Here is a 26562-nt window from a genome sequence, read left to right on the forward strand (position 1 = left end):
ACAGTCAGTGTAGGGAATAATGAAGAACGAGAAACATACAACACTAGAAATACTACATCAGTGTATGAAAAGACTAAGCGGAAGAAAAGTCAGTAAATTGGCGCTAAGAGCTTTATTCAATTAAAACCAAAACAAAAACAGCTCCCCATTAAGAAAAATAAGTGTTATAGTCTAAAAAAACAAAACAAAAGATAGCAACCGGAGTCAAAACTTCTTTGAAAAACTGATTTTGTATCACAGCGCAAGTAGAAAAGTTCTCAAATTACAGTCTGGGTCGCCAAATTCTGACGACTATAATAGAGTAATGACTCCACTAGAGGAATTCACGTTGTCCCTGTCTAATCTCACAGGCACAGAAGGGGGACAAGGCAGAGAGGGGCCCTTCACGGGTACCAGCGACACCCCTCAGGTAGGGGTCCTCTACCGGCCGGCCGCAGACAACCTATCTAGACGCTGGCAGGGGAGGACTTCTGCTGCCTTCCCCACTGCGTGCCTACCCAGTCGGCGCTTCTACTGCAGAGGCTGGCCTTGTTGCTGGAGCCCACTCCCCTCACCCCACACCGTGGGACTCACTGCTGCCAACCAGCCATACTTCATTTCCCCACTTAAGGATTCCTATTTGGGTGTCAGCTACAGATTACTTTTTACAAATAAGAAAACACTTCAGCCAGTTCAACTATCTAGAATGCTAAAAATATGTGTTTTCTGAGAAAAGCTTTCATCTGTCTCTAGGCAAAAGTTACCAACCTCCTCGGCACTTTCATGAAGCCACGTAAATTAACCGAGAAGCGATGGATTCTAAAAATCCGGGATGACTCCTGTTCATTTCATCAGCAACTGCACATTCTCCGTGGGCGCCCTGCCTATAAAGGTAGGGCCTGATCTCGGGGAGCTTACAGTCTGCAGGGAACAGAGACTCGCTGGGGCAGGTCTAACGCAAGGTGGGGCGAGTGACTCCAGAACACAGATTTCACGGGGAGGGAGCATCTGGGGGCAGGCACTCAACTGTCATAATTAAGTTTTAAAGATGCTTTTTTTTTTTTTTTAGTGTGCAATTAAGTGAGGAATTAAATATTAAAGATGGGTTTACATTTTTAAATACTGAAATCCACCTCCACAGTGAGAATGAGCGTCTATGGCACTTGAGGAGGGAATCATTCTAAAAGTCTTTTCAAGTCGCTGATTATGTTAAGTTGGTGGTTCAGCTCATGCTGAGCAAAAACTGCCATACTGGTGGGGTACTGGAGGGGTACACAGTGGCTTTCAAAGGACCAAATGATTCCATCACATCTTTACAACTTCCATGCTCAGTAACTAAATGAACAGCTACTAACTCCCGAGAGCCTACCTGGCCAGGAGGTGTGTGCACTGGCCATTCTGTGGAACCCTCACAGCAACTCTGAAAGCAACTGTTACACCCAGGGGGGGCTCTGTGGCTTGCCCTGGCCACATGGCTAGCAAAGAGAAGAGCCAAGACTCCCTTAGGTTCATTTTACATTGAAGTCTGTGTTCTTCCTGCCGTCTACATCAGGCCGCCTGTCTACTGCACATATGTGAAAAGTGAGGAAAACTTGGTATGCAGGCCCCTAGCTGTAACACAGGTAGTCAGTTTTTCAGGAGACGAAAACAACACACCATAAAATTCAAAGGTTTGTATAAAATTAGAGTTCTTCCCCCAGATATTCAATTCTGTAAAATCATTACTGTTTTAGTAAGCTAACCAGTTTTCTAAGGGAGGATACATTTCTCACTTGTGCAGCAAGTAGCTAGGTTTTAAACTGCTGCAGGCTATGTATGTGGAAGGCTGGTGGCTATGACTGACTTCCATTTATTTTGATCAGAAATAAAAATGTGCTTACTATTATATATAGATCGAATTTATATAAAGTACAAAAACAGGACAACTAGTCTATGGCGTTAGGTCACGATGGTGGTTACCTGGCTCCTGCTTGGGGTCGGGGATGGGGGAGTGACTGGGACGGGGAGCCTGGAGGTCTTCTGGGGTGCTGGCAGTGCGGTTCCTTGATCTCGGTACTACTTAAACGGGTGTGTTCGCCTTATGAAAATCCATCAAACTCTACACTTATGGTTTGTATACTTTAAAGAACATCTTAAAAATACAAAAATGCTAGGTGAGATGTGTTGACCAGAATTCCCATTTTTCTGCATTTTAAGGGAACCAAATTTCATAACATTAGTTATACCTAGCTCATAAAACATGTGTATCAATGGTATTTAGAAGTTTAAAAAATTATATTCTTGGAGTTTTGATACTAAGTTGTGGAGTAAAATAATAAAAATGACTTTTTAAAATGCTGGATGGGGTGGTGGGGGGAAGTCATTGATATTCATGTTAACAATTTCAACCAGGCACTATGGAAAGACAAAGTGTTATGACTTACCTTCTCATGTGAAACAGAGGTTTAATTCTACACTGAAAAAAATACAGAACTACTCCTTTGCTCGAAAAGCAAGGAATGAAACTAACGTTGGCAGTTTGCAGAACCCATGAGGCACCAAAATGACTTAGGCCAGAAGCATTTTCACGTAAGAATGCCTTACCAAAATGTTCTAATTGGTAAGTACATTTTCCAATGAGGCAATACCCTGATTTTCTAAGTTAGTAGGTTCAATAATTCAGAAACTATTCATTACTAAACCTTCGTTGCTGTGACCTAAAGAAAATGATAAATTTAAGTCCTAACGTTTACAGAGGAAACCTATCTTCAAACCATGAAGCTGCAGTTTTAATTTTTAACCTGTCAGTGTATTTTAAATAAAAGTTTTTAATATAACCAAACTGCCGATAATTAAGTATGGACGCTAGGTTTCATTGTATCCTGAGCCCATTTATAACTTCTTATAACAGATAATTAATACTTTCCAGAGAAACCAATCACTCATAACATTAGCTTCCATTAATCAATTGCTACCATATACTAGGCACACAATATATTCCAAGTGTTTCCCTTCATGAGTCACTACCCGGAGGCAGACTGCACTAATATTTGCAAATATTTAATGCCTCTCCCTACAAAATGATTATGTATCCCCAACCTTTGATCTCAGCCAGGATACTTGCTTTAGCCAGTGAAATGCAAGTATGTCACTTCCAGACAGAAGCTCTAAGAGCTATGTTCTCTCTCTTACCTCCCTCCATGATCTCTGGAATGTTAGTCAAGATGCACCTTCCAACGGGGTCCCCGAATGTCCATAATGAACACAGCACCCATGCTAATCCATGAGGGACATGTAGTGTGAGTAATCAATATGCTGTGCTGTTATAAACCCACTGAGGTTTGGGAGTTGTTTGTTACTGCAGGATAACCTGGCCTGTACTGACTGAGACAAATCTCTGTTTCACGAAAGTGGAAAGTGAGCCACAGAAAAGTATTTTGCCCAAGAGTCGACAGCTAGTAAATGGAGGAAACAAAGAATTCAGGAAGTCAAAACACCAAAGCCCACACTTGTTATTCAATTCTCATTTTCAAATTTTACAAAACTTAACTATTTCTTCTTAAAACTCTCAATAACCAATACATGATTCCTGAGATCAGAAGGAAAAAAGATCAGAGATGGACACAAGTTTTTGTACAAAGTTGCTTATCATGATGTTATTTATAATAGAGAAAACTTGGAAACAATAGGAAAAGGATTATTTTAATTTTAATTTACCAAACGTGCCTGAAATACCACTGACCTGTGCAGGTGCCGGTGGGTCTGCGGAATCCCAACACATTAGTCACTGACCCATTATTAGAACAACCAGCTGTCCAGCATATGCCCAGGGCAGGTCACGCCATCTGGTTACTTACCTCACAAACTGTGCTTGGGCAGCAGGAACACAGACAGGAAAGACAGCCCCTGCCTTCAAGGAGCTTGTGACAGCAAGCCAACAACTTTAACACAGCGCCAGAGCACTTGTGGAGACTTACACACGTTTTTTGAACTTCAGGAGTTCACAGAGGGACTTCTCAGTAAGGCTGGGAGTGAAGGGGGTCAGGGAGAGTTTCTAGGGGGAAATGACATCTGAGCTGTGTTTTAAAGGAGAGGGGTGGGGTACAGGTTAGTATACGAGGCTGGAGCACGTTCTCAGAAATGAGAACGTGGAAGATGTGGAGGGGAGGGGAAACATGGCCACCTGGGAATTTAACTTGAACATCAGGCTGAAACGCAGAGAAGAGAGGGATGGTCCTGCACGGCTCACCTGACGGCAGAATAAGGATATATGGCAAAGCAGGGATGAGCAGGAGTTATCCACCTGAGAGCTCCTGCACCCAGGCTCCTCCGAGCTCCCATTAACTCTAACTCTGGTAGGGCAAAACCAAAGGTTCCCGAAGCCACTCATTCACCCATGACAGGGGTGTGATCGATAATTAGCTTGTAAGTAGGTATCCTGTGAACCTGTCAGCAGCACAGGATCTCAAACAGGCTGAAGCACTTTCTCACAAAAGATAAGGTCAACCAGGCACTTCAGTGTGAAAGGCAGAGTTGTAACAAAACAGGCCACAGCAAGTTCAAGTCAGTCAACGATACCTCTGTGCCCCTCCCTCGGAGGCTGTGACTTCTGTTCAGCTGCACAGAATTCATTTTGATGTACCTTTTACCACTTGCTGCCGTAACTACCACTGCAAACAAACCAGCTACTTAAATTCAAGTCTCCATCATTGTTCCTTCTGTAGGAAAGGCTTTCTCTGCAAAGCACCTGATTTCTGACTGGACAGCTTATCCTAACAATGCTAATGATCCTTAAATCGACAGAGTAACTTCCATTTCTACTAACAAACAGCGCATTCATTTATTTGATCATTAGAGCAGTCTTAGGATTTTCCAAGTCACACTCCTGGAAGGTGGGAGACTCAGAGCAGAATCCAGCTTGGTTCTTTCTTTCACGGCACTTTCCACCTGTTACCTGCAGCTATGGACCGATACTTCTGGGCCCTGGGCAACACACCTGGCCTAGTGACCTGAGACTGCTTAATGGGCTTCTCTGAACTTCTCTCTCATGTGTAAAATCAGTCAGTCTGAATACAGTTCCTTCCAACTCTCATGTTCCATGTTTTTATTAAAGAAAGTTATAGCAAGAGATTCTTTTCCTCCATGAAAAGACAGGACAGGTGTAAGTGCCTGAATCAGAGTCATAATTCAAATAAGTTTGAGCAAAGGCTTAATTATAAATATAAATACAAGCATTCTCCCACACTGACATGTTAAAAGCAACTCCTTAATAAAACTGTGCTTTCAGGACAACACAAATTAAATACGATTTTTCCAACTAATACATGAATCTAGTCAATAGTATAATTATTATATATCAGTAATGCATACAACTACACTGATAATTAAGTTACTGTGTGCTAGAGTCAAGCTCTCCTGCTCCAACACTCTGGATCTGAAAGAAAAGAACCAAAAACCTCCCTCCCTGCCTCCTAATTCTTTGATGGCCTCCCCATCCTTTTGTTTCCCACAACACAAGCTTAAGAGCTGCTCAGTATTTCAAGATACTCTGTATTTCATGTCCCATAAAATAGCATATGTAAGTTTTCTCTTGCTGCTGTAAAAAATAACGTAGCAGCTACAAACACCACACATGTATCATCTCACAGGTCTGTTGGTCTATAGGTTTGGCTGGTTTCTCTGCCCAAGTCTCACAAGGCAGAAATCAAGGGGTCAGGAGGGCTGCATTCCTTTATGAGGCTCTAGGGGAGGAATCTGCTTCCAGGGACATTCAGGTTGTTGGCAGAATTGAGTTCCCTGTGACAAAGGGGCTGAGGTCCCCGTTTCCGTGCTGCTGTCTGCCACAGCTGCTCTCAGCTTCTAGAGGCTGCCTGCATTCCTAGGCTCACAGCCCCCTTCCGCCATCTTCAAATACAGGAACAGCAAGTTGAGTCCTGCTCATGCTTCAAACTCTCCAATTCCTTCTTCCCTCACATCTGAGTCTTCTACCTCCCTCTTCCACGTTTAAGGACCCTTGCGAGTGCACTGGGCCCACCCCAATCCAAGATAATCTCCCTATTTTAAGTTCCAGGACCTTAATTCCATCTGCAAAGTCCCTTCTGCCATGTAAGATATTCACAGGTCCCACAGACCAAGGCATGGACATCTTGGGGGGTGGAGGGGGGCACTAGTCTGCCGACCACATCCTAAATACAGAAAAGAAGACAAAAATGTCTCTTTTGCTAGAAACCAATGACTAATTCTGCCCACAGCACACAGCAAAGCAGAAGTTTTGATTAAATATCAATGAACAGAAGGGAAGGCAGCAATGACCTTGTAATTATTCTGCACACACACAAAAAACCCATCAGTCGCTAGTGTTTGAGACGAGGAAACTATATATGCTGGAAGAAGGGTTAGAGAAAACAAAAATGTTAGTGCCAACCTATATTAATTGCAGAAACTAAGAAAAATGTAATAGTCTTCAACTTCATGGAATTATTCTCAGTGGGCAGTGAATCACACTTCAAACTTTAATTTTAAAAGTACTATAAAATATCTTAGAACCTACCTTAAAGGCACTCATACAAATCTGAATGGGAAAATGGTGCTAATTATGCTGTCTCAGTATAAGTCAAGTACAAGTACCAGTACAAGTCAAGCTGCCTCGCTTAAACACGGCAGTAAAAAAATCTCAACACTTTACTTAGGTGATTTGAAAGAAAAGGTACTTAAACAAGAAAGTCTACTGTTGTTTACTCTGTGAACAACAAAGCTAAACCAAAAAAACAAGAAAGGAAGAACGACTCACAAGTTGCTACACTTAACAGTATGTGCAATAACAGCTATCAAAAACTTTAGAAAAACATCATTAAAAGTACTGAGTCAAAATTTACAGAAATGTACTACGTAGTTAATAATAACCAATTACTGATGTTAAAACTCACACCATGTAAAACATAAAATGAGATAATCACCTAATCACAGATATATTAAAAGAATTATTCATGTCTGGAGTGACAATATTTAGCAATCCGAATTATAATAAAAACTATTAAGCATATAAATCAAAAAATTTTTAACATTCCCATTTATTCTCTAAATATGAACTACACATAGTATAAAACTGTAAGTTAGAGCACCAACCATTCATCAAATCATGCTAATAATTTCTAACTCATCTGTTAATTGTTAGAAAATACTGGTGTGATCCTTTATTTGATGTATATCGGTCACAGCTAAGTAATGTCTGAGCTATGATTCAATATAACAAACCAAACTCTTCCAGTAACATCCTCTATTTAACTGAAAGACAGCAGATGAGTCTTGATATATAGATTTTCCCCATAAGATTGTTCTTGGTAAATCTTATATTACACCTCATGCTGAACTAATGTCAATTAAATTACATTTTTTTCTAGCCTTAATAATATTCACTATTTCTATCACCATCATGAAAATCACTTATTGAACTGTCATATTCAATTATCTAGCTTACTTTTACAAAATTTTGTTCACCTTCAATCTATGGTGCTTTGAAAACAATCAACTGGCCAAATTCTAAGAACCAATAAATTAAAAAGAAGTTATTAAAAGTTAATTATACTCTTCAGATTTGTCATCAAATAAGGGTATTTTCATGTAACTTGTTGGATAATTTAATAATTTTTCTCTTGGAATATTTTACTTTATTTCAAATTTGTTTGTTTCTCTAATATTCCCTGCTTTTCTACCACAGCTTCCTGTACTTTGTTTTATATGTTCTATTATCTATTACTTGTCAAAGAAATCTATCCATTTTAATAATCAGAAATTTTCTTTCTTATAAAACCAAAGAAATAAGAATGGTTAGAATAGTATGTAATGAAGCTAAATCTCTAAAAAATGTAATTATTCAAATGCTATCTCACAATTTCTATTAAAGTCAATATGCAAGTCTTTATAGGATTTTCAAACTGAGTTTGCAGTGATAATACCCAGGCTGTCCATCCAAAGGCTAATACAGTTGACCCTTGAACGTCATGGGGATTAGGGGAACAGACCTTCCATGCAGTCAAAAATCTGAGTTATCTTACTGTCAGCCCTCCATATACATGACTTCTCTGCATACAGGGATTCAACCAACTGTGGATGTGCAGTACTGCAGTATTGACTATTGAAAAAAAAAAAATCCACGTATAGGTGGACCCACGCAGTTCAAACCTGTGTTGTCCAAGGATCAACCGTATTTCATTATTTCAATTCCAAGTTCTTAGGTATATCAAATAAATACCAGTTATTAATTAACATAAGCTCACGAATATAAAAATATCAAGAAAAACTGTTAAGTGGTTTATTTGGTTTCTATCTTTTTATGCCATGATCCAGAGATAACTAAAGTAACAAATAAAACCTCAAATAAAAATATCCATAAGTTTTTCTAGAATTTCAGACTTTTTTTTCTCCTTAGCACTATACTTGCACCACCTGTACAAAATTCATAACGTTTTCATGTAAATATTTATCACTGAGACCATTTTTCTTGAGTATGACAATAAAGTTTAATATACTTCAGGTGTTGTTCCTTTTAACTCCATGAAATCAACAAAAACCATCACCTATCTTCAAAGTCCTGAATACTGCATTTTAAGTAAATTATTAAACCACTTCTATTTGAAATGGTTGGAGCTTTGTCAATGCCTAAAATTTTACTGCCCTGATTTATAAGTTTTCCAAAAAGTTGTTCTCTCCTCTCGATAGATATGTTTTACAACAATCAGAGCCATAACTCTAACTGCCATGATACATTTGTATAAAAACTATTTTTTGAAGTCTTAATAAATACTTCAAGTCAGAAAGTTACTTTAAACCATACAGTATATTGTGCTGGTATTTCATAAATACTTTTTCCTTTGCTTTAGCAATACTCTTTGATAAAATGTTTTGGGAAGATATTTTCTTAATTTTTTTTTGAAAACTGATTTATGTTTATTTTTTCCAGCTTTAATGAGATATGTTTGACGTATAACATTGTGTAAGTTTAAAGTATACAACATGTTGATCTGATGTTTTATATATTGTAAAATGATAACCACCATACCCTTAGACCTGACACTTCCATCATGTCACAAAATTACCACTTCTTTTTTGTGGTGAGAACATTTGAGATCTACTCTCTTAGCAATTTTCAAGTATATAGAACAGCATAATTAACTATAATCACCATGCTGTACATTAGATCCCCAAAACTTATTCAAATTGTAACTGGGGTTTTGTATACTGACTAACATCTCCCCATTTCCCCCATCCCTTGGTAACCACCATTCTAGCCTCTGTTACTATGAGTTCAGCTCTTTAGATTCCATATGTAAGTGATATACAGTATCTGTCTTTCTCTATCTGACTTATTTCACTTAGCATAATACCCTTAAGATCCCACCATGTTGTCGCAAACGGCAAGATGTCCTTCTTTCTCATGGCTGAACAATATTCCACTGTATATACATATATGCCACATCTTTATCCATTCAACTGCTGATGAACACTTAGGTTGTTCCCATATCTTGGCTAATGTGAATAATGCTGCAATGAACATGGGAGTGCAGACATTTCTTCAAGATTTTGTTTTCATTTCCTTTCCATACGCAGGACAGGAGTTAGATTGCTGGATCATATAGTAATTGTAGTTTCAGTTATTTGAAAAATCTCCATACTGTTTTCCACAGTGGCTACACCATTTTGCAATCCCACCAACAGTGTACAAGGGCTCCCTTCTCTACACCCTCAAATACTTGTTATTTCTTGTCTTTATGATAATATCCATTCTAACAGGCACGACGTGATATCACTCTGGTTTTTTTTTTTTTTTTATAGTATTTATTTATTTATTTATGGCTGTGTTGGGTCTTCGTTTCTGTGCGAGGGCTTCCTCTAGTTGTGGCAAGCGGGGGCCACTCTTCATCGCGGTGCGCGGGCCTCTCACTACCGCGGCCTCTCTTGTTGCGGAGCACAGGCTCCAGACGCGCAGGCTCAGTAATTGTGGCTCACGGACCCAGCTGCTCCGTGGCACATGGGATCTTCCCAGACCAGGGCTCGAACCCGTGTCCCCTGCATTGGCAGGCAGACTCTCAACCACTGCGCCACCAGGGAAGCCCGTCACTCTGGTTTTGATATGCATTTCACTGATGATTAGTGATGCTGAGCACCTTTTCATGTACCTATTGGCCATTTGGATATCTTCTTTGGAAAAATGTCTTTTAAGATATTTTGCTCATTTTTTAATCATATTGTTTGGGTTTGTTTGTTTTGCTATTGAGTTATATGAGTTATTTATATATTTTGGACATTAACCCCTTATCAGACACATGATTTACAAATATTTTCTCCCATTCAGTAGGTTGCCTCTTCATTTCGTTGACAGTTTTCTTTGCTCTGCAAAAGTCTTAAAGTTTGGTATAAACCCACTTGTTTATTTTTGCTTTTATTGCCTTTGCTTTTGGTGTCAAATCCGAGAAATCATCACCAAGACTAATCTCAAAAAGCTGCCTTCTTCTAGGAGTTTCTTCTAGGAGTTTTATGGTTTCAGGTCTTATATTCAAATCTTTAATCCATTAAGTTGATTTTTGTGTATGTGGCCTGGTTTCATTCTTTTGCATGTGAATGTCCAATTTTTCCAACACCATTTACTGAAGAGACCATCGTTTCCCCTTGGAGTATTCTTGGCTCCTTCGTCATAAATTGACCATATATGTATGGGTTTATTTCTGGGTTCTCTATTCTATTACATTGATCTATGTATCTGTTTTTATGCCAATACCAAACTGTTTTGATTACTATGTAATTACTTTGTAATATAGTCTGAAATCAGGCAATGTGATACCTCCAGTTTTGTTGTTCTTTCTTACGGTTGCTTTGGCTATTTGGGGTCTTGTGTAAGTCCATATAAATTTTAGGATAGTTTGTTCTATATTTGTGAAAAATGCTACTGAAATTTTCATAGAGATTGCATTGAATCTGTAGATTGCTTTGGGTAGTACGAACATTTTAACAGTATTGATTCTTCCAATCCATGAGCACAGAATATCTTTCTATTTATTTGTGTCTTTTTCAATTTCTTTCATCAAAGACTTTTGTTTTTACCGTATAGATCTTTCACCTCCTTAGTTAAATTTATTCTGAGGTATTTTATTCTTTTTGATGCAACTGTAAATGCGATTTTTTTCTTCATTACTCTGGTAATTCATTACTGAATTTTGTACATTGACTTTTGTACCCTACAAATTTACTGAATTCATTTATTAGTTCTAAAAGTTTTTTGGTGGAATCTCTAGGGTTTTCTATATGCAATTTCAAGTCATCTGCAAATAGAGACAATTTTACTTCTTCCTTTCCAGTTTGGATGCCCTTTCTTTCTTTTCTTTTCTTTCTTTCTTCCCTCCCTCTTCCTTCCTTCCTTTCTTCCTTCATTCCTCCTTCCCTCCCTCCCTTCCTTTCTTTCTTTCTTTTTCTTCTTCTCCCCCTAATTGCTCTGGCTAGGACTTCACTTCCAGTTCTATGTTGAATAAAATTGGCCAGAGTGGGCATCCTTGTCTTGCTCCTGATCTTACAGAACAAGCTATGGGCTTATCATATATGGCCTTTATTATGTTGAGGTACATTCCCTCTGTACTCAGTTTGTTGGGTTTTTTAAAAAATCATAAATGGATGTTGCATTTTTTGTCAAATGCTTTTTTTGCACTTATTGAGATGAACACATGGTTTTTATCCCTCATATTGTTAATGTGGTGTATCACACTGATTGATCTGCAGGTGTTGAACCATCCTTGCATCCTTGGAATAAATCTCTCTTGATCATGGTGTATGATCCTTTTAATGTACTGTTAAATTTGGTTAAACTTTTGTTGACTTTTTATTTTATATTGGAGTATAGTTGATCAACAATGTTGTGTTAGTTTCAGGTGTACAGCAAAGTGATTCAGTTATACATATACATGCATCTATTCTTTTTCAAATTATTTTCCCATTTAGGTTGTTACATGATATTGAGTAGAGTTCCTTGTGCTATACAGTAGGTCCTTGTTGGTTATCCCTTTTAAATATAGCAGTGTGTACATGTCAATCCCAAACTCCCTAACTATCCCTCCCGCTACCCTTCCACTCCAATATAAGATAAAAAGTTAAAAAAAAAAAAAGACTTGATATATGATAAAGATCACAAAAAAAAAAGCACCTTTTGATGTATCCAGAACCAACTGAGATAGCTTTTCCAATAGAACTGCAACAGATGCTGTAATGGGTTTCAACTCAGGGATGTTAGCAGCTTCTAATCCTTAGGTATCACCCCTTCTTCCTCTTTACTCCTCCAGGACCTCTACTTCTCCTTCTGCACCTCTGGCAAATGTACAGTCAGTTCTCTATAAGAAATTCCCTTTATTAAAAAAAAATTTTGTTGAGGATTTTTGCTTCTATGTTAATCAGGAATATTGGCATGTATTTTCCTTTGCTTGTAGTGTCCTTGTCTGGTTTTGGTATTTGGGTAATGCTAACCTTATAAAATGAGTTTGAAAGTGTCCCCTCCTCTTCAATTTTTGGAAGAATTTGAGAAGGATTGGTATTAATTCATCTTTAAACATTTGGTGGAATTCACCAGAAGTCATCTGGTCCTGGACTTTTGTTTGTTGGGAGGTTTTTGATTACTGATCCAATCTCCTTACTAGTAATTGGTCTGTTCAGATTTTCTATTTCTCCATGATTCAGGCTTGGAAGGTTTTATGTTTTTAGGAATTTATTTCTCCTAGGTTGACCAATTTGCTGGTGTATGGTTGTTCATACCAGTCTCTTGTGATCCTTTTACTTCTGTGGTATCAGTTGTAACATCTCTTTCATTTCTAATTTTGAGTCCCCTCTCTTTTTTTCTTGTTGAATCTAGCTAAAGATCTGTCTATTTTGTTTACATTTCAAAAAAAACAACTCTTAGTTTCATTAACCTTTTCTATTGTCTTTTTTGTCTCGTTCATTTATTTCTGCTCTGATCTTTATTATTCCCTTTTTCTACTAACTTTGGGCTTAGTTTGTTCTTTTGCTAGTCCCTTGAGGTATAAAGATAGGCTGTTCATTTGCTGTACAGTAGTAATGAACACAACACTGTAATTCAACTATACTTCAGTAAAAAATAAATTAAAAAAAAGGTTGTTCATGTTTATATTTTTTGTCAAAATAATCAAACTGTTTCATCCTAGAAATACAAATTATCTGTTTTAGGTTTGTATTCCTGTATATTATCAAGAGATATTCTGGACTTCAACTTTCTACTAATATTCATTTTTTATCTTCTCTGACAGATTCAGAATATTTATGTTTATGATATCTAAAAGAATAAAACTTTGCCGCCTCTTCATTTATAATAAAATAATAAAATTAATTCTTGTACTTACAAATATCAAAACACCAGGCACTACTAACTCAAGAATTGTAGTGTGGTAACAATGAAAGAAGCCAAAATAAAAACTATTTAAAAGCTGTACCGAGAGAGGAGCTTTAAGACGGCGGAAGAGTAAGACACGGAGATCACCTTCCTCCCCACAAATACATCAGAAATAAATCTACGTGTGGAACAACTCCTACAGATCACCTACTGAATGCCGGCAGAAGAGCTCAGACCTCCCAAAAGGCAAGTAACTCCCCATGTACCTGGGTAGGGCAAAAGAAAAAAGAAAAAACAGAATAGGGACAGGACCTGCACCTCTGGGAGGCAGCTGTGAAGGAGGAAAGGTTTCCACACACTAGAAGCCCCTTCACTGGTGGAGACGGGGGTGGGGGGGGGGAAGCTTCGGAGCCACAGAGGAGAGCGCAGCCACAGGGGTGCGGAGGGCAAAGCAGAGAGATTCCTGCACAGAGGACAGGTGCCAACCAGCACTCACCAGCCCGAGAGGCTTGTCTGCTCACCCACGGTGGGGGGTGCTGGGAGCTGAGGCTTGGGCCTCGGAGGTCAGATCGCAGGGAGAGGACTGGGGTTGGTGGCGTGAACACAGCCTGAAGGGGCTAGTGCGCCACAGCTGGCTGGGAGGGAGTCCAGGAAAAGGTCTGGAGCCGCCGAAGAGGCAAGAGACTTTTTCTTCCCTCTTTGTTTCCTGGTGCACGAGGAGAGAGGATTAACAGCGCCACTTAAAGGAGCTCCAGAGACGGGCGCGAGCCGCGGCTATCAGCGCGGACCCCAGAGACGGGTATGAGACGCTAAGGCTGCCACTGCAGCCACCAAGAAGCCCGTGTGCAAGCACAGGTCACTCTCCACACCTCCCCTCCTGGGAGCCTGTGCCGCCCACCACTGCCAGGCTCCCGTGGTCCAGGGACGACTTCCCCGGGAGAACACACGGCGTGCCTTGGGCTGCTGCAACGTCACGCAGGCCTCTGCCGCCGAAGGCTCGCCCCGCATCCGTACCCTTCCCTCCCCCCGGCCTGAGTGAGCCAGAGCCCCCGAAGCAGCTGCTCCTTTAACCCCATCCTGTCTGAGGAAGAACAGACACCCTCAGGCGACCTACACGCAGAGGTGGGGCCAAATCCAAAGCCAAACCCGGGAGCTGTGCGAAGCTGTGCGAACAAAGAAGAGAAAGAGAAATATCTCCCAGCAGCCTCAGGAGCAGCAGACTAAATCCCCACAATCAACCTGATGTACCTGCATCTGTGGAATACCTGAATAGACAACGAATCATCTCAAATTGAGGAGGTGGACTTTGGGAGCAACGATATACATATATTTTTTCCCTTTGTCTCTTTTTGTGAGTGTGTAGGTGTATGCTTCTGTGTGTAATTTTGTCTGTATAGCTTTGCTTTTACCATTTATCCTAGGGTTCTGTCCTTTTTTTTTTTATTACTTAAAGAAATTTTATTCTTAATAATTATTTTTTATTTTAATAACTTTATTTTATTTTATCTTCTTCTTTCTTTCTTTTTTTCCTCCCTTTTATTCTGAGCCGTGCGGAGGACAGGCTCTTGGTGCTCCAGCCAGGCGTCACGGCTATGCCACTGACGTGGGAGAGCCAAGTTCAGGACACTGGTCCACAAGAGACCTCCCAGCTCCACGTAATATCAAACGGTGAAAATCTCCCAGAGATCTCCATTTCAACGCCAAGACCCAGCTCCACTCAATGACCAGCAAGCTACAGTGCAGGACACCCTATGCCAAACAACTAGCAAGACAGGAAGAAAACCACATGCATTAGCACAGAGGCTGTCTAAAATCATAATAAGGCCACAGACACCCCAAAACACACCACAAGACGTGGACCTGCCCACCAGAAAGACAAGATCCAGCCTCATCCACCAGAACACAGGCACTAGTCCCCTCCACCAGGAAGCCTACACAACCCACTGAACCAACCTTCGACACTGGGGACAGGCACCAAAAACAACTGGAACTAAAAATCTGCAGCCTGCGAAAAGGAGACCCCAAACACAGTAAGTTAAGCAAAATGAGAAGACAGAGAAACACACAGCAGATGAAGGACCAAGGCAAAAACCCACCAGACCTAACAAATGAAGAGGAAATACGCAGTCTACCTGAAAAAGAATTCAGAATAATGATAGTAAAGATGATCCAAAATCTTGAAAATAGAATGGAGAAAATACAATAAACATTTAAGAAGGAACTAGAAGAACTAAAGAGCAAACAAACAGTGATGAACAACACAATAAATGAAATCAGAAATTCTCTAGAATGGATCAATAGCAGAATAACTGAGGCAGAAGAAAGGATAAGTGACCTGGAAGAAAAAATAGTAGAAATAACTACTGCAGAGCAGAATGAAGAAAAAAGAATAAAAGAATTGAGGACAGTCTCAGAGACCTCTGGGACAACATTAAACGCACCAACATTCAAATTATAGGGGTCCCAGAAGAAGAACAGAAAAAGAAAGGGACTGAGAAAATATTTGAAGAGATTATAGTTGAACACTTCCCTAATATGGGAAAGGAAATAGTTAATCAAGTCCAGGAAGCACAGAGAGTCCCATACAGGATAAATCCAAGGAGAAGCACGCCAAGACACATATTAATCAAACTATCAAAAATTAAATACAAAGATCAAATATTAAAAGCAGCAAGGGAAAAACAACAAATAACACATAAGGGAATCCCCATAAGGTTAACAGCTGATTGTTCAGCAGAAACTCTGCAAGCCAGAAGGGAGTGGCAGGACATATTTAAAGTGAGGAAGGAGAAAAACCTACAACCAAGATTACTCTACCCAGCAAGGACCTCATTCAGATTTGACGGAGAAATTAAGACTTTTACAGACAAGCAAAAGCTAAGAGAATTCAGCACCACCAAACCAGCTTTACAACAAATGCTAAAGGAACTTCTCTAGGCAGGAAACACAAGAGAAGGAAAAGGCCTATAATAATAAACCCAAAACAATTAAGAAAATGGTAATAGTAACATATATATCAATAATTACCTTAAATGTAAATGGATTAAATGCTCCAACCAAAAGACATAGATTGGCTGAATGGATACAAAAACAAGACCCGTATATATGCTGTCTACAAGAGACGCACTTCAGACCTAGGGACACATACAGACTGAAAGTGAGGGGATGGAAAAAGATATTCCATGCAAATGGAAATCAAAAGAAAGCTGGAGTAGCAATTCTCATATCAGACAAAATAGACTTTAAAATAAAGACTTTTATAAGAGACAAAGAAAGACACTACATAATGATCAAGGGATCAATCCAAGAAGAAGATATAACAATTGTAAATATTTATACATCCAACATAGGAGCACCTCAATACATAAGACAAATATTAACAGCCATAAAAGGGGAAATCGACAGTAACACAATCATAGTAGGGGATTTTAACACCCCACTTTCACCAATGGACAGATCATCCAAAATGAAAATACATAAGGAAACACAAGCTTTAAATGATACATTAAACAAGATGGACTTAATTGATATTTATAAGACATTCCATCCAAAAACAACAGAATACACATTCTTCTCAAGTGCTCATGGAACATTCTCCAGGATAGATCATATCTTGGGTCACAAATCAAGCCTTGGTAAATTTAAGAAAATTGAAATCATATCAAGTATCTTTTCCAACCACAACGCTATGAGACTAGATATCAATTACAGGAAAAAAATCTGTAAGAAATACAAACACATGGAGGCTAAACAACACACTACTTAATAACCAAGAGATCACTGAAGAAATCAAAGAGGAAATCAAAAAATACCTAGAAACAAATGACAATGAAAACACGACGACTGAAAACCTATGGGATGCAGCAAAAGCAGTGCTAAGAGGGAAGTTTATAGCAATACAAGCCTACCATAAGAAACACGAAACATCTCAAATAAACAACCTAACCTTACACCTAAAGCAATGAGAGAAAGAAGAACAAAAGAACCCCAAAGTTAGCAGAAGGAAAGAAATCTTAAAGATCAGATCAGAAATAAATGAAAAAGAAATGAAGGAAACGATAGCAAAGATCAATAAAACTAAAAGCTGGTTCTTTGAGAAGATAAACAAAATTGATAAACCATTAGCCAGACTTATCAAGAAAAACAGGGAGAAGACTCAAATCAATAGAATTAGAAATGAAAAAGGAGAAGTAACAACTGACACTGCAGAAATACAAACGATCATGAGAGATTACTACAAGCAACTCTATGCCAATAAAATGGACAACCTGGAAGAAATGGACAGATTCTTAGAAATGCACAAACTTCTGAGACTGAACCAGAAAGAAATAGAAAATATGAACAGACCAATCACAAGCACTGAAATTGAAACTGTGATTAAAAACCTTCCAACAAACAAAAGCCCAGGACCAGATGGCTTCGCAGGCGAATTCTATCAAACATTTAGAGAAGAGCTAACACCTATCCTTCTTAAACTCTTCCAAAATATGGCAGAGGGAGGAACACTCCCAAACTCATTCTATGAGGCCACCATCACTCTGATACCAAAACCAGACAAAGATGTCACAAAGAAAGAAAACTACAGGCCAATATCACTGATGAACATAGATGCAAAAATCCTCAACAAAATACTAGCAAACAGAATCCAACAGCATATTAAAAGGATCATACACTATGATCAAGTGGGGTTTATCCCAGGAATGAAAGGATTCTTCAATATTCGCAAATCAATCAATGTGATACACCACATTAACAAACTGAAGGAGAAAAACCATATGATCCTCTCAATAATGCAGAGAAAGCTTTCGACAAAATTCAACACCCATTTATGATAAAAACCCTCTAGAAAGTAGGCATAGAGGGAACTTTCCTCAACATAATAAAGGCCATATATGACAAACCCACAGCCAACATCGTCCTCAAAGGTGAAAAACTGAAACCATCCACTAAGATCAGGAACAAGACAAGGTTGTCTACTCTCACCACTATTACTCAACATAGTTTTGGAAGTTTTAGCCACAGCAATCAGAGAAGAAAAAGAAATAAAAGGAATCCAAATCGGAAAAGAAGAAGTAAAGCTGTCACTGTTTGCAGATGACATGATACTATACATAGAGAATCCTAAAGATGCTACCAGAAAACTGCTAGAACTAATCAATTAATTTGCTAAAGTAGCAGGATACAAAATTAATGCACAGAAATCTCTTGCATTCCTATACACTAATGATGAAAAATCTGAAAGTGAAATTAAGAAAACACTCCCATTTACCACTGCAACAAAAAGAATAAAATATCTAGGAAGAAGCCTAGCTAAGGAGACAAGAGACCTGTATGCAGAAAATTATAAGACACTGATGAAAGAAATTAAAGATGATACAAATAGATGGAGACATATACCGTGTTCTTGGATTGGAAGAATCAACAGTGTGAAACTGACTCTACTACTCAAAGCAATCTACAGACTCAATGCAATCCCTATCAAACTACCACTGGCATTTTTCACAGAACTAGAACAAAAAATTTCACAATTTGTATGGAAACACAAAAGACCCCGAACAGCCAAAGCAGTCTTGAGAAAGAAAAATTGAGCTGGAGGAATCAGGCTCCTGGACTTCAGACTATACTACAAAGCTACAGTAATCAAGATAGTAGGGTACTGACACAGAAACAGAAATATAGATCAATGGAAGAGGACAGAAAGCCCAGAGATAAACCCACGCACATATGGTCACCTTATCTTTGATAAAGGAGGCAAGAATATACAGTGGAGAAAAGACAGCCTCTTCAATAAGTGGTGCTGGGAAAACTGGACAGGTACATGTAAAAGAATGAAATTAGAACACTTCCTAACACCATACACAAAAATAAACTCAAAATGGATTAAAGACCTAAATGTAAGGCCAGACACCATCAAACTCTTAGAGGAAAACATAGGCAGAACACTCTATGACATAAATCACAGCAAGATCCTTTTTGACCCACCTCCTAGAGAAATGGAAATAAAAATAAAAACAAACAAATGGGACCTAATGAAACTTAAAACCTTTTGCCCAGCAAAGGAAACCATAAACAAGATGAAAAGACAACCCTCTGAATGGGAGAAAATATTTGCAAACGAAGCAACTGACAAAGGATTAATCTCCAAAATTTTCAAGCAGCTCATGCAGCTCAATATTAAAAAAACAAACAACCCAATCCAAAAATGGGCAGAAGACCTATATAGACATTTCTCCAAAGAGGATATACAGATTGCCAAGAAACACATGAAAGAATGCTCAACATCATTAATCATTAGAGAAACGCAAATCAAAACTACAATGAGATATCATCTCACACCAGTCAGAATGGCCATCATCAAAAAATCTACAAACAATAAATGCTGGAGAGGGTGTGGAGAAAAGGGAACCCTCTTGCACTGTTGGTGGGAATGTAAATTGATACAGCCAGTATGGAAAACAGTATGGATGTTCCTTAAAAAACACAAATAGAACTACCATACGACCCAGCTATCCCACTACTGGGCATATACCCTGAGAAAACCATCATTCAAAAAGAGTCATGTACCAAAATGTTCATTGCAGCTCTATTTACAATAGCCAGGACATGGAAGCAACCGAAGTGTCCATCAACAGATGAATGGATAAAGAAGATGTGGCACATATATACAATGGAATATTAGTCAGCCATAAAAAGGAACGAAACAGTTATTTGTAGTGAGGTGGATGGACCTAGAGACTCTCATACAGAGTGAAGTAAGTCAGAAAGAGAAAAACAAATACCATATGCTAACACATATATATGGAATCTAAAAAAAAAAAAAACAAATGGTCACGAAGAACCTAGGGGCAAGTCGGGAATAAAGGTGCAGACCTACTAGAGAATGGACTTGAGGATACGGGGAGGGGGAAGGGTAAGCTGCGACAAAGTGAGATTGGCATGGACATATATACACTACCAAACGTAAAATAGATAGCTAGTGGGAAGCAGCCGCATAGCACAGGGAGATCAGCTCTGTGCTTTGTGACCACCTAGAGGGGTGGGATAGGGAGGGTGGGAGGGAGAGAGATGCAAGAGGGAAGAGATATGGGAACATATGTATTTGTATAACTGATTCACTTTGTTATAAAGCAGAAACTAGCACACCATTGTAAAGCAATTATACTCCAATAAAGATGTTAAAAAGAAAAAAAAAAGCTATAGCAATTTAAAAATCTGAGGATAATGATAAACAGATGATTCTTTGCAAGAACAGAAGGCTCCAGCTTCACAATGAACGTGCAGTGGAGATATGCCACCGCTGTCTCTAAGAGACAGGCTGGACAGACAGACAGTGAGTGCTGCAAAAATAGACCCCACTAAAGCCTAGAAAATTAGCTTGAACTAATGAGTTCACACTGAAATTTGTATTATTAGTTTTTACCACTTCTCACAGTTACTATTACATTATTCACTAACTGATAAGGAAGAGTTTTAATATCTTGTCAACCAGTAGAACCATCGCAGTGCGAACAGCTTAAGAGCAGTCCTGGTTGTAACAACCACATTAAATAGCCCCAGTTTTTCTCTGAACTATCACTCCTAGACCACTGATATTTTCCATTCTGAAATAATGCCAACTGGAACAAAGCGATATTCAATTACTTTTTTAAAGTAAAAATACCCAAAAAAGGAGATTTCCATAAAGCACAATCTAAGAAGGGAAAACCATGATGAAGAGTTTTCCACAGTAATGTTGCTAAATTTAAACCACGTTACCAGCAAAATATTTACTCATCAGGCACCATCACCATCCCCACCACAACCATCTACTGTTTACAGGTTAAGTAAGAGCAAAATCGTTGCCCCACATCATTAAAAAGTAAATGAACAAGCATAAATGGACTTAAATTCTCAGTCATATTCTGCCACTCCCTCTGCTAAACACCCTTCAATGTTTCCCCTTGGAAAAAAATCCAAATTCTCCAACCAGGACCCCGAGAGCTCTAGACCTCCCTGCTCGCCTGGCTAACTCCTCTTTACCCTTCAGCTCGCAGCTCACAGGCCACTTCCTCAGAGATCCTCCCCCATCCACCCAGACTAAACTCTGTGCCTCCTCTTCTCATAGCGCCTTATTCTTTTTCCGCACCATGCTTTTCAAAATATTCAGATAAATGTGTATCCACGTGATTACTTATTGTTTGCCTACTCACGAGACGATTAGCTCCACGCGGACATGTTTTGGTCCCTGTAGTACATCCAATACCTAGCATGATGGCTGGCCACAGAAAAGGACTAGATAAATATACATGGATGAATAAATTGCTAAATGCCCTATATCTGTGTAATAGACCTGCTAAAAGTAAAACAGGGCTTCAGGTTTTTCTTTTAACACCTTATATAGCAGGAGAAATATCTTTGAGTATTACTATTTCAAGAGCAAATATGTACACAAATGAAGATTACACAAATCGTGATTACACAAATAGCAATTACACAACAGTGGCACATACTTGCCACCCTCATCTGACTTAGCTTGGACACGGGGACGCATGGAAGACTAACAGGGCCCATTTCCCAGCTGCCACTGCCATCAGCAAAGGGGTCTCCCTGGTCTGCCCCCAGACTGTGGCGCAGAAGGAATGACTGGGGCAGAGGGAAAAAAAGCATAGTCAAGGCCAAGCACTCCAATTCTAACAGTGGTAATCACCCCACCCTTCCAGAGCTCACTTGCACAACTCCAGTCAAAGATGACCCTTTCATTACCAATACTGCAGAATCACAAATTTCACAGGAAAGCACTGCTGGTTCCGGTCAAACAGCCTTTGCCAAGTACTACCACACACCCTGGCCTTCTGATGGGAAATAGGGTGAGAGAGAAGGAAGATGAGAAAAACAATCCGGCAGGGCCTGGGAAGGGCCCAGAGCTAGGGACGCACAAAGAAGGGTGAGAAAGGGAATCTGGGGCGAAGTTAACACATAACTGGAAGAGCCAAGTGGGCTAACAACTGTGGCAAATAAGGACAGGCTAAAGGGCTGGATGCTCTGATGAAATCTGATAAGGAGAGTATATGTGTACACGAGTGGAGTGAACTAGAGGTTATGGTGATTTACAAGTGGCAATGGGCTATAAGGTCCACTATATCTGTGGGAAATGTGGAACAGAAGTGACAGTCCTTGAAACTGAAAGAGTTACAGCACTATGCACCATGGATGCTCGTGTTCCGTTGAATACAGCCTGGGGAGTCACAGAGACTAAGCTGGGGTCGGAGTCACCGAAACACGCAGAAGGGTGATCTACAGGTCAGTGAGGGCAGGAGGAGCAGGGGAAGAGACAGCTTAGATGAATAATGTAGGGTTACAAAAGAAGAGACTGAAATGGAAACAAAATGAAATCATTTCTAATGCCATGAACTGGAAAAGATGGAAAAAGAACATATTAGTGAAAAACCAGGATTCAGTTAAGGTGAGGTAGTAGAAGGAGCATTTGAAGAAAAGGTTAAATACCTAAGAGACTTTGTCTAGCGGGCCAGCAGAGCAGGTGGCAGCAGGAGTGGCAGGGCAACACGGTCCAGGGATGGGAGTTTGAGGCGGAACAGGAGGAGGGAGGGATCTGTGACTAAGGTGCTAGGTTCAGCTAGGATGACATACTATGCACAAGGCCCCCAACATACAGGTACCAAGATAAATAAGAGAAAGGCGATATGGGGTAGGTGATCAGCTCACAATAAATATGTCTGGTCCATTCATCTCCCTTGGACATGGTTGACTGACCCTGTATGGGCCTATCAGATTCTCTTTCCTGAAAATTAAAAACCTTTCAAAGTGACTGAAGGTAGTTGGAGCCACTTTAGAACACCCTGGAAAGAATATCTATGTTAACTCCTGTGGATACTCTGGTTCTCTTCTCTCACAAAACCTGGTTACTCAAATTTTCCCCCGATTCTGAGAGCTGTGCCTACCCTAACCTTTAATAATGTCTCCATGTTTGCTTTGTTTGTTTTAGCCAGAATCATTTCTGTTGCTTATAACCAAAGTATCTTTCCTGATTTAACATGGCTTCTGCCATAGCTAACTCATTTTATAAATGAGGAAACTGAGGCCCTGAGAATGTTTTTTTTTTTTTTTTACAGGCTATAAGACCAAAACCTGGGACTTCCCTGGTGGCACAGTGGTTAAGAATCCGCCTGCCAGTGCAGGGGACACGGGTTCGAGCCCTGGTCCGGGAAGATCCTACGTGCCACGGAGCAACTAAGCCTGTGCACCACAACTACTGAGCCTGCCCTCTAGAGCCTGTGCTCTGCAACAAGAGAAGCCACCGCAATGAGAAGCCCACGCATCGCAATGAAGAGTAGCCCTCGCTCACCACAACTACAGAAAGCCCGTGCGCAGCAATGAAGACCCAACGCAGCCAAAAATAAACAAATTTATTTTTTAAAAAAGACCAAGGGCTTCCCTGGTGGCTCAGTGGTTGAGAATCTGCCTGCCAATGCAGGGGACACGTGTTCGAGCCCTGGTCTGGGAAGATCCCACATGCCGCGGAGCAACTGGGCCCGTGAGCCACAATTACTGAGCCTGCGCGTCTGGAGCCTGTGCTCCGCAACAAGAGAGGCCATGACAGTGAGAGGCCCGCGCACCGCGATGAAGAGTGGCCCCCGCTAGCCACAATTAGAGAAAGCCCTCACACAGAAACGAAGAACCAACACAGCCAAAAATAAGATTAATTAATTAATTAATTTAAAAGAAAAGAAAAAAGACCAAAACCCAATTGTCCCTACTATACTACTCTCAGCGATTTTTTTTTTAAACAGATTTAGACAGACAGCTTCCAAAAGACTTATAATCCAAATAACGTCAAATAAAATCTAGGTATAAAGGTAAAATAGAAAAAGCTAAAACTGGAGCAGATGGAGGTGGCTAATGAGTATGGAAGAGCCATGATCTTCTAATAGTAGCTATTGGAAGATATATTTCATATTCTATTGTAACATGAAGACTGTGTAACGGAAGAGTTCTATAAATTTTTTAAAAATATCTGAAGCCATTGTATTAATATAAAATTTGGATTAAAAAAAAGAAGTAAATGTAAAAAGGTACAGAGCCAGAGAAAGGAAAGATAAATACCAACATATAGACAAAATTATAAAGACCTCGTCTATAATATCACAATATTTTTGGCATCATCACATGCTTAAAAACATTTGTCTTGGTATCCTTCCCCTCTAAATATTTTTGGACTATAAAACATTTCTCATACTTCCTTGACCTTCCAAGATTCTGTTGCCATTTCACTTCCTCCTTTTCTCAGAATCTTTGTAAGGCTGATTTTTTGTTTACCCTATCAAGTCTCCTTTCCTTCCTAAAACTTTCACTTTATTTCCCTTTTTCTAGCCTAAAACTTGGCCACTGTGTATTATTCTTTCCTGTTTCCTTGGTGTTTGATACCTTCTCATCTAACCATTCCCTCCCTAATACAAGACAATCTGAATTGGCACATTCTCACAAACTTTTTCCGTGGCACTGCTTCAGAAAGAACAACAGGAACTTTTTATAAAAACGTTAACAAAGGTGATCTGTTGCTAAGACTGAGTATAAATACCACATATGCTTCCATGAAGCTATTCATTTCTCTTTGAACCATGGGTTTTCAGTAAAAAATGGGAAGCAAGTCTCTTATTTATTCCACATGGTCCAAACCTATTATGATAAATAAACATGTAGAGCCAGTGCTCCATATGAAATACCTCAGGTAAATATAATTATTTTATAAAAAGGAAACTATATTACACATTAAGTAATGTATTTAATTAAAAGATAATCTAATAGACTATATCAGCCAGAATGGAAATTCAGGGTTCCCCTCCACTTACATATCAAAAAACAAATGAAATAATCATTGAAAAATGAACATTTTATATACTTCAAACTTACAAGAGGAAATATGTATCACAGACTTCTTATAGCACTTAGCTCTGTTTACTTCCAATCTTTCTAATAATTACACAAATTCAATTCCATGTACATGCAGATTATGTGAAAACACCCACTCCTTAAGTGACAGAAGGAAAACAGCAAATCTTAGTGAGGTTTATATCAAAATTTAACATAAAAACTCTCTTCAGGATAAAGAACATCATTTATCTTTCAACCATAACTATTCTAAATTGATAATATGCTGATTCCACTATATCCTAAATCAGTGGTTTATTATGGGGTGAGGACTGGGGGACAGAAGGGAGGGGTGGGGTGGGAGGGGAGGGGCGGGCAGGGGAGGGGACGGTGGGGGAGGGGGAAGGGAGGGGGGAGGGCAGGGGAGGGCAGGGGAGGGGAGGGGGGAGGGGAGGGTGGGGGAGGGGAGGGGGAGGGGAGGGGGGAGGGGAGGGAACATGTGGCAAGCTCTGGAGCTACTTTTGGTTGTGTCGATGGTGGTGGCAGTTGGGGGTGGGGGCGTTGAGGTGCTACGGGCATCTAGCGGGCAGAGGCCAGGGATGCTGCGAAACATACAATGCACAGGACAGCCCTTCACAACAAAGATTATCCAGCTCAAATGGTTGAGAAACTGTCCCACAGAGAAATGAGACCGAAAGGGAAGAGCGGCTCATCAGGAGTAACCGTGAGTCACCGCCTGCCCTCTCCGTTCCAAGGAGCCCCTACCTTGGATGCCTGCGGCGTGGATATCACATGGACCGTGCTGGGTTTGACTCCGTTAGCCTTCGGCCGCTTGTAGAGGGCAAATCTGCTTTTCCTCCGGCCTCTGTCTCCATTAGGTAAAGCACCATTGTACCTATAAAGAGAGATGAGAGGGTTCATTTATTTGTAGATTTTAAAGGCCTTAAGAATAAAAGTTCGATGGCCTAAGGGAAAAGACAGGAATGCTCACAAAGACTTGCCCACTAACCGCCCCACAAAAGGGACACAAAACAGACTGTTCACAGACTTCGGCTATAATGAAATTCAAATCACTTCCAGAAACTTAATTTAAGAGTGATGTACCAAGTAATTACAGGTTTCCTATTCTATAAAGTCAGACTCTTCAAATCTTTTCAGAAGAGACCAAGTATAAATAAGCAAATGAGAATCCTGCAGAGGCCGTATTAGTGCTGGCTCAACTCAGCAAGCGCCGTCCTAATGGGCCCCGGAGAAACACTCAAGAAATATTTTTAAATGAACTAGTTAGAAACTAGCATTCTAATTAAACCTCATCTCTCACTCACAAATCATGTTAATGTCTGTAGGATCTTTATTTG

The 26562-nt window shown here is 39.8% G+C and overlaps 1 protein-coding gene across 2 annotated transcripts in view; it reads right to left on the minus strand.

Moving 5' to 3' along the window:
* Window positions 1–26562, minus strand: part of PELI2 (pellino E3 ubiquitin protein ligase family member 2) — a 221361-nt gene that overhangs the window by 142065 nt on the left and 52734 nt on the right. For both annotated transcript variants that reach the window (XM_082386653.1, XM_082386651.1), the window contains exon 2: window positions 25970–26099. In XM_082386653.1, the coding sequence (XP_082242779.1) occupies window positions 25970–26099 (130 nt within the window). The remainder of the gene's footprint in view (window positions 1–25969; window positions 26100–26562) is intronic.

The sequence above is a fragment of the Balaenoptera borealis genome (assembly GCF_965194805.1).
Source record: "Balaenoptera borealis genome assembly, chromosome: 3".
Classification (NCBI taxonomy): domain Eukaryota; kingdom Metazoa; phylum Chordata; class Mammalia; order Artiodactyla; family Balaenopteridae; genus Balaenoptera; species Balaenoptera borealis.